Source organism: Engraulis encrasicolus, chromosome 16 (genome assembly GCF_034702125.1).
Source record: "Engraulis encrasicolus isolate BLACKSEA-1 chromosome 16, IST_EnEncr_1.0, whole genome shotgun sequence".
NCBI lineage: Eukaryota > Metazoa > Chordata > Actinopteri > Clupeiformes > Engraulidae > Engraulis > Engraulis encrasicolus.
The window spans coordinates 24,606,871-24,616,634 of NC_085872.1; the positions used below are offsets into that span (position 1 = coordinate 24,606,871).

General features: G+C 42.4%; 1 protein-coding gene across 1 annotated transcript; it reads left to right on the top strand.

Annotated features, from left to right (window-relative positions):
• The first annotated feature begins 2,168 nt into the window (after positions 1-2,168).
• ptf1a (pancreas associated transcription factor 1a) lies at positions 2,169-3,348 on the top strand. Its single transcript, XM_063220317.1, has 2 exons — positions 2,169-2,766; positions 2,907-3,348. The coding sequence occupies exons 1-2, from the start codon at positions 2,169-2,171 to the stop codon at positions 3,107-3,109; spliced, it is 801 nt and encodes a 266-aa protein (XP_063076387.1). The 3' UTR covers positions 3,110-3,348.
• The last annotated feature ends 6,416 nt before the right edge of the window (positions 3,349-9,764 follow it).

Consider the following 9,764-nt stretch of genomic DNA (forward strand, 5'->3'; position numbering starts at 1 on the left):
AACTATTGATAGGATATAGTCAAATAGAAACGTGTGTGGGGAATGGGACGTGCCCCATCATTTTTTAACAGAACACTAATCTGCGCGCAAAGCAAGGATAGGGTGTTTGTTAATGTTCTAATCCCCAGGCTGTAAGTGAAGACATCACTGTAGTCTACATAACCTGTTCACATGCATTCCTATGCCTGATTACCTGCTCTTCACCGCCACCTCGTAAGATGAGTGTATGCGTAACGTGTCAGATGGACCTTGAGTGGCAATGCATAATAATAACAAACGATAAGTATCCAATCTCACTTTCGTTCTTTAAAAGAGAACTGAAAACTGAACTGAAAATTACAGAATACATGTTCATACATGTCCTACTTGAATTGCTTTCACTTATTGCAGTTTAACACCAACCCACTTAAATGTAGGCCTATGCCAGACTAGCGCGCATTGCGCATTGGGGCATTGTAGGAAATTATGCTTGGGTTGCAAAGTAGACCTACAATATAGGAGAGCATGCTGTTGGGGAAGCGCTTCGAAGTATTCAAGTAATTATTTTCTCTATATATATAGACCTAGGCCTATATGTTATTAAACGATGAGAGAACGCCGGAAAACATATTCACTATAAATAGTCATTTTTTTTATTTTCCGGATTCCTGGGACAGACTGAGGTGTATGGCCAATGCATCTGCTGAAATTTAACTGTGGGTCATTGTATAACTACGTTCTTCTATTTAGTGCATGCAATATAAGATATTTATATTAAACTGCAGGACAAAAAACGCGCGCACGGGCCCTGGCCATTATTGTGATATGGAAATGTGTTTATCTTGATAAAAAAGGTGTCCGTTATGAACTTTCCCCTCGTTGTACATGCAGCCCAATTTAGTTTATTATTGTTTTCCATATTGTCATTTTTCAGAAGAGCCACATCATTTATTTACACCCTTCGTCCGTGACGACTGCACCATTCCCGTAGCGTGTTTTGTGGTCGTTTCATTGAGTGGCGTTTTAAAAGATAAGAACACTTCATATCATAAATTAGGGCCTGGCAAGACTATATGCCGTTTCTCTGAATGGTTGGTTGCTCCCTCTTTGTCCCCACAAGTGTCTCCTTATGCTCCCCTGCTTGTCCTGTGCACCGGCGGGTGCACACTGTCGATAACGTAGCTGACCTGTTCCTAAAACCAGTGATTGATGTGCAACCCATTCCCCTGCCGGCCAGTTTTCTTTAAACGACAGCTCCTTTCAATGACATTACTCGTAGGCCCTATACAAATGTTTGCACATTATCAGTGGTCCTCAAGGAGAATCCAAGGGTGTGTTAAATGGACTGGACGCCTTCATAATTAAGTGCTCACGGGTTCTAACAAAGTGGCGGGCGGCTGGATGGGGAGAGCATACCTGCTCAAGATTTGTTTCCGAGGTGACAGGGTCAACTATGCCCCCCCCCCCACCCCCCCCCCCCCCCCCCCCCCCCCCCCCCAAATAGATGTAGGAATAACTTGTACCCTTGTCTGATTGTGTTTTGTTGTCGGACAACACCTGCAGGGAAATATCTATTTTCCAAAAACTGAACTGCTTGACACTGTGCAACAACCGTACGTTGGTTATCAAATTATCAGTTTTAAATGCAGCATTGTTGTGGCATTTTGCTGCGTTTTGTCTCCAAGGGGTGGATGGTGAAATGTGCACAAGATAGTTTGCACGGTTCTGTTGATACATTTGGCCTATTAAATATAAAGGTCACTTGACTTTTTGAAAGTGCTGTGGATCCACATGCAGTAGGCTAGTCCTGTTTGGTTGTAATGATTCGTTTGTGTCGGTCCAAACACAGCGTTTGCTTTAATTGCTGTAAACTCAATATTTTATTATACTCATTTACAAAAAGAAATAACACAAGAATCACGTTTGCGATATTGGGCAGATGGGAGGGGTCAAGGGGAGTGGTTACAGAGGCTTATGTTGAAGGTGCGCTGTCTCCGCTTTGGAAGGGAATGATGCTGTGCGCTGATTGGTTGGCGCCCCTGGTTGATGGCACGCGACAGTGGATGTAGTTATAAGTGTCCTCGCGTGCCAGTCCTCAGTTGAAGTAACTCTTGAACATCCAGGAAAGAGTACTAGAAGTGGGAAAGAGTTGTTACTGGGCAACGAGCAAGCACAGTTTCGAGGGGGAAATGGACTCTGTTTTGGATCCGTTTTCTGGGCTGGACTCCTTTTCCTCCCCTTATTTTGACGACGATGACTTTTTCACAGACCATTCCTCAAGAGATCATCTGGACACAGACGAGTTTCTCGATGAGGATGTTGAGTTTTTGACCAGCCAAATCCAAGAGTACTACAAAGACAGCAGGATTACGCACAATGGGGAATACTGCGACCCTGGCAACTTCTCCTTCTCGTCTTCCTCGTCAACATTCTCTTACGGCTGCGCGGACAGCAACTCAGAACTGTCCCCTCACAGAGATGACGGGCTATTAATTAAGAGGCGGAGGCGCATGAGATCCGATCAAGAGATGCAACAGTTGCGCCAAGCTGCCAATGTTCGAGAGCGCAGGAGAATGCAGTCCATAAACGATGCGTTCGAAGGACTTAGAACTCACATCCCAACTTTACCGTACGAGAAGAGGCTCTCCAAAGTTGATACTTTACGCCTGGCCATAGGCTACATAAACTTCCTTGCGGAGCTTGTGCAGTCAGACATGCCAATACGGAACCCACACAGTGATGCTTTAAACCAACCCAAAAAGGTCATAATTTGCCACAGAGGAACAAGTGAGTGTTATTGTTATTATTATTATTATTATTATTATTATTATTGTTATTATTATTACTAGTGGTGGTGGGATACTTGTGGAAACCCTTGACTGTGCTTTTCAAACAACTAAACTAAAACAATACTTTTTGTTCCTTAGGATCGCCGTCTCCAAGTGACCCGGACTATGGTCTTCCACCTCTCGCTGGCCACTCACTCTCCTGGACAGATGAAAAGCAGCTGAAGGACCAGAACACCATCAGGACAGCAAAAGTCTGGACCCCGGAAGATCCAAGAAAGTTGCACTTAAAATCATCTCTCAATAATATTGAGAATGAGCCTCCATTTGACTTAATATCCTAAGCTGTGTCTTCATGTTATTGTATACACATATGTGTATTTAAACTGTATGGATGTATCCATTGTTCGACATTTCGTTGTATAATAAGTATGTAAATATTTATATATTAGGAACCTCTTTTTCTTTGGTATGATCACTGGCAATCATGGTGTAGTACTGGTATTTAATTGTTTACAATGATTCAGTAATATATTGTTATTTGTTAATTTAAAGTTAATTTTATGTACAAATCAAAAAGAAATATATATTTTTTATAATGAATGAAACCTATGAATGGGCCCTATTTATGATACCTTGAATAAAAGCTCTTACAATTCATTATGTTGTGATGGTCTTGTATGTCAGTTTGAAAACACACATTTTCCTTTGAAATAAGAAAAGGCTTTACAGATGATTAACAGATTATTTTAACCAAGGTGTACGCCTAAGACATTTTGGTCCCCCTCTGAACGCATGGCAATACGCATGAACTTGCGGCATAAATGAGGGGGCAAGTGACAGATAATCAGTATCCCCCAGAATGCCCATGACATAGGCCTACAGTAATTCACAAAACGTTAATCCTAACAAACAGACTAAAGGGACATTATTTACTATTATTTCCTGTCACACTTCAGCTCATGAAACAAGGATTTCGAGAATTTATAGAGATAGATGTTTAGGGCTGACATCAAGCTATAAAATAGCAATAATAGCAGACAATAACAAAATGATCCAAATTATGCGTCATGATGCGCATGCTAACGCTGACAATAATGGTAAAAACACAATGGTGATCAAGTATGGACAGGCAACTGTGCATCCCGAATGTGGGACCATTATAGTGTTAAGAGGCATGACTGTGGGGTAGGCTTGTCCATGTGCTGCCAGGGGCTGTTGCCCATGCTGCAGGTGCTTCCAGTCCATTTTTTCCCGTGGTATCGGCTTCTGTTCCATAATGCTGGCCTTCTGTCACGTCGTCTACGTCAGCTTCGGAGATATTAAGAGGTAGTCCGAGCAGATGTCCATGCCCACACATCAGACCCAAACATATGAGGAGCACCTACACAACTCCACCCGTACCCAAACTCACGAGGCGCACCTACACAGCTCCATCCCACCCTAGTCAAGCGCACTCAAGGAACCAGCTGCTCCAAACACCAAAAGGACAAGGTAGCATCTAAACTTTCTGAGCAAACTTTTTGAGTTGCACATTTGATTATCATAATAATGGTGAATGATGATGATGATGATTATTAATCTTAATATTTTATAATGTCATTGTTGTTGGTTGTCGTGGTGGTGATGGTTAATTTTATTGGGATATATGTTGAGCCAATTGGTCTACAAAAATGTTAGTGTTAAAGAAAGCGGTAGATTTGTTTGTCTAATTGAGCTATATTGGACCCTGGCATTCAAAATGTATGCAGTGTGTAGGCACCTTATTAACAGCACCCAAACCTGACATGGGAGGCAACAAAACCATGTAATCTCATTACAGTCATTATAAAGTCTAATGCTAGCAAGTCAGACTTAATAAATGAACCTCGAATCTTAGGACTTGGTCTTTGGTCAGTGTAACATTTCAATTCGGCTTGGTAATGTGCCCGGGAACAATAAGGCAAAGCGGCTATCATTGTTTCCTGGCACTTTTTACAATGGTGTGCACCCACAAAACCATGCAAAAGCATCCTATAGGGAAGTACCGGTGAAGCGGAAGGGATAGGCTTACTCAGTGGAGAAGCAATGTCTATCTTGTCACTCTGGCGCTTAGTCTTTGCAAGACACTGAAGACGACCATTTACTGCCTGTCAGGTTTTATACGGAGTTTAAAACAATTAAAAGTTGTGACACCCCAGGCGTAAAATGGATAGTTCTCATGGGCATACCGGTGGAAGAATGAGCATTCTACGCAAGATTCTTATGATATTTTTTAAGGCTAAAAAAACCCAGCACTTGCTAGTGCACTGTTATTTCCACTATTATAACCTTTCCCAGCCCATAATTTGTCCTACTTGTACGGTATCCTCAATGTCACGTGCACGTGTGCAGCGAGGGAAAATGCATTCAGATCTGTTTTTTAAATGCTTGTAGCATGCGTATTAGTGCCAATTGGACTACTCAAGCGAATCCAGATCCCGACGAAGTGTTACTGACACCACATCTCACTCTGCAAGTGAAAATGGTCCTTCTCAGTATCTTTAATCCAGTCCTCTTTAAGCCGGAGTTAATTATTGGGGGCGACGCCTAACAAGATTCTCATAATCTTTAAATCTGATGGATTATCGCTCAGAAAATATGGATGGCAACTGCAAATCCACGAATCCACCACATTTTGATTAATGTATCCTCACCCTGGCATCAGGGTACCAGCTGCCAGCATTGAAAAAACACCAGTTGATTCAACGCAACATAGCTCACGTGGGCAAATCCTGTGTCGCCAAGCTCCTTCCTTGGTGCCCTTTGGGAATCGTGTGAGGTATGACGCCATTTGCAGTTCTACATATTTGTAACCATTAAAAGGGAATTACTTCCACGACGGGGTGTGATGTTGGGTTAACCAACAGGTGTTCGAATTTGGCTCACACACACTGGCTCAGGAGGGAAGGGTGCGCCGATTGCCAGAATGCAGACTGCCCAGGCGCCTCTCGTTTAACACGGCGTGGATGTCCCGAACAATTGCACTGATATCTTTATTGCAAGGGCTATGTTCTAGGCAGCAGCATATCCATTCCCGCCGAGGTTCTCTACGATGCACCTGGTATTTCAAACTTGCTTTTTGTGCACCCGAGTCCTGGACAGCAGCTGCTTAAAACAAGCAAAGAGAGAGGCCCTTTCCTCGGCGTCTCCAAGATGTGTTGGCATGGTTTTCTTGTCGTTAATGCACCATTAACCATTGTCGCTGTACAATATGGGAACTGTAAAGCATGACGTATGTTATAATAAAACACATTTGCCACGATACACTCCGAGCTGAAAGCTCTAATGCGAGCCGTTTTGTCTTTTACAGCAAGCAGACAATTAAACTCGTGACCATTTGGCGAGCCTTCATCAGCCAATTAAATTTATGTCTGCTAATTTTTCAAGCAGAAAAGGGGGACTTTATGTGGGCTCCCAAGGACATTGATTTTGTGCCATCACCTGGCGTCCAGACTATGGTCCCATTTATACAGTGAAAAATACTGAGAGTTAGAGAGACCACTAACGCCATGCCCATCTCTCCAACCCCACAACACACTACTGCGCGCCACAGGCTCCACTTCATAGTAACTGTTCATACATTTATTAAATAAGAAAATGCACATCTTGGGACTAATTTCACATACAAAATGTGTTGGTTGCCACAACTGACAAGTCCGAAGCTACTCTTTCTAAAAAGAAGAATAACAAACTCGGTGCACAAAGGGGATTTGGAGAGATAAAAAAAAATACACGCACCACGGATAAACAGACTTCAACCTGCTCTATTTCAGCTATTGTGTCGTTCTGAATAATTAAGGTTAATAAGAAAGGTTTGTATACTTTCAATGCCAGGACCACAGGTGCGGGGTGACATGATGAATGATGTGCCTGATTTTTGCCAAGCTCGAGGGCCCTTCTCTTGTACCTTAAAGCTGATAGAAAATATTGTCATTTCTTTAATTCACAGCATTACTTTCATTCGAGACAAAGCCGGGATGAAAAGCGTATGCTGCCATGAAGCACACTACGTGGTGGCTGCTATGCCTCAAAAAAGAAAGAGATTCAATGCCCGAAGCGCGCTTTGGTTTGTGCGCAAGTACTCCATCTAAATCAAATAAAGGGAACCTTTCCAACTTTTAAAAGACCACATTTTACCTTTATTGAAGCTCCTACGGCTGTGTCCATTAAGCATATGGTGCTTAGGCACCAGGCTTTTGTATTGAGGACGCCCTCGAGTCTGCAACCGGTGTCTATTGCGAATTATTTAACTTCTTGGGAGCCTGGACGGATCCTAGATAACAACTGCACAAAGGCGCACGCGAGTAGACTCGCCTCAAAAGTAACAATGTTTAAAAGAGAACAAGTGACACCGCCTTACATGGACTGTCCACACTTCCCTGGTGCCGTGGGCAGTGTTCATGCCAGCTGAAAAGTATGCCTCCGTGTCTTATTGTACTGGATATTCCAACACAAAGGCGTCTTTTGCGCACGGGCATAATATGGAAACATAAGGCTGCAGCAGGCTTTTGCGCCCAACAGCCACGTGTCTCTACCCATGCAACAGTTACATTAACATGGAAAAACGATCAACAAAGGCTTTGTGTGTTTCTCTCAAAGTAAACTGTTAACAACATTTTAAAATTATTTATTTGTTAGTAAAACGATAGAATTGCAATAGTTATAAATCGTTGGCCTATTTAGGCCTATATCGTTATTGTTGCTATTATGTTAAATTTTACTACGCCCCATAGCAATACATCGCAGCTACTATATTATTGTCCACTAAGTACTGCTTTAAACGTCAACATTGCGTAGCCTATAGGCTATAGTGGACAAGCATTAGACGTGTGCTTGTTTTAAATGTGCGCGCATGGGCTGAATGAAGAAAGAGGCATTTGCAAAAGTAGGCTACGTGCTATGGGGAACGGAAATCCACTTAATACATCACGATGAAAAATAACTTTGGATACCTTAAAAGCGCATGCCTATTTACAAGTATTAGCCTAATGCAGGTGCACATTTAGCAAAATATTGCCTAGGTTATGTCTACAGACATTTCCTCAGAGAATATGCAAATGCTATTGTCAGATTAGTTCAGTCAAATGACAGTAAAATCGGAGCTGAATTGTGAGTTATGATTGCTTTTTTCCTCACAAGCTTCAATGCGTTTGGCGATCTTGAGGGTGGGTCCGCCTATGAGCAGAATATGACAGAGACAGCTGGCCGGGTCCAGTCATGAAATCCCCCCCTTGGCGGACCATACACATCGGCAGTGACCTTTCTGCAGGGGAATCTGGGAAGTGCCTTTGACTGAATTAGCCATAAAGACGGCTCACTATGATCTTTGTTCACGAGAGAATAGGTTGAATATCGTGCTTAATATGAGAGGTATTGTGCCCAGCTTTTGCGTGCCCTATATGAAATATGACTAGCCATTGATACGCATTCGCGTAGGCTTGGGAGGCAGCCACCCCGTGGTGTCGTGCAGTCTATGCTCTATTCAAAACCCCCCATTCCTTGCTGTTCAGATACAACACAAAATCTGCTACTGATACTTTGCATGTTTTACGACAAGGAGAAGCCATGCCCGTATATATACAATTTGATTCATAATTAGATTGGGCATAGCCTACATAGCCTAAACTGGCTTGTTAAAATAGATGCGTTTGAGGAATTGCACCCGTAACCTTGTTTCAAGTTTTAATCCATGCAGAAAACTTTCTCGAGTGATCGGAACAAAAATGCTATGGCCCGCTAAAATCAGTTCTACAACTCTTGAGCTAGGCTACATCAGACAAAAGAGCTTCTCTCCTCTGTTGATAAACGCATTTCTTTAAAAGACGCGAGAAAGTGGCTTTGCATGTGAATTTTAAAGCTCACTCGGTGGTTGATGATTGATCTATTTTTATTCAATCTACTTTTTTTTTTTACCTCGTGCAAAGGAACAAAAAGTTAAACAAAAATGTGATAAATTACAAATATGCTAATTTCATTCAGTTGAGTTGTAAGTGTGTCTCGCTAGAAGTGAATAAGGCCTTGCAGTCAGTCTGTGCGCACTCGGGGAGCGGGGACCCTGGGGTGCGGATCAAAGCGCTCCATTCTCTTTTATCCCCGGTATTCTCCCCCAAACCATTTCGATACAATATGTTTCCGTGATGGACGTCATGTGCTAAGGACATAGAACTCGCTGCAACCTAGCAAAATGTGTCTAGTGGCCTTTGTTCTGTACGACAGAGTTTCTGAGGGCTTTTTGCGAGGTTGCCAGGTTTCTAAAGTGTAAAGCATGCATCATTTTTCACCAGGTCCCGTTTTAATATTCACAAAAGAGAATCTATGAAACAGACCGTTCACTTGTTTTCTGGCATGAACTTCTCTGCTGTCCAACTGATCTCTTTTCCTATTATAATCATTTCACAGCGGGGATGTATTTGCAAGACAAATGCAGTCAAAAGTTGAGCCCCACAAACTGGGCCTTTTCAATTAAAAGGGATAAACTCAATGCATGCGATTAATATATGCATCTATTCAGACTGAATAAGACAAACATTTAAACATGGTAAAAATAAAACTAGCCTACTTAGTTAAAGCAGTTTATTTCAGTCTGAAATAAGCCTACAGATTTTCTCCAGGACACAAACATTCTCGAAGCATTTGCTAAACAACTTGAATTACTTCTCACAAAATCTATTCAGTGTTCTGTATGTACCCTTGACAACCTGACTACCCACTAATGCACTCAGAGCAAGCTCATTGGATCTCTGTTTTGCACAATACGAGCTGGGGCAAGTGCAAAAGCTTTAGTAGTGCAGCTACTATATCCAGTCTGACCAATGTTTCCGTCAGTGTGATTGGCTAAGATGGCCGCAAGCCAGGGCTGGGAAACTTTCCAGACTTGACTCCCATTAACCCTGTATGGTGAAACTCTGCTGGAATCCAACACACCAGCCATTGCCATTTATCCACCAACTAATGAAACCAATTAATTTCTGGAGCCAA

Excerpts from the sequence above, each read along its gene's own strand:
- ptf1a (XM_063220317.1), top strand. The coding sequence starts at position 2,169 with ATGGACTCTGTTTTGGATCCGTTTTCTGGGCTGGACTCCTTTTCCTCC. Across the intron at positions 2,767-2,906 it reads AATTTGCCACAGAGGAACAA|GATCGCCGTCTCCAAGTGAC; the intron begins GTGAGTGTTATT and ends TTTGTTCCTTAG.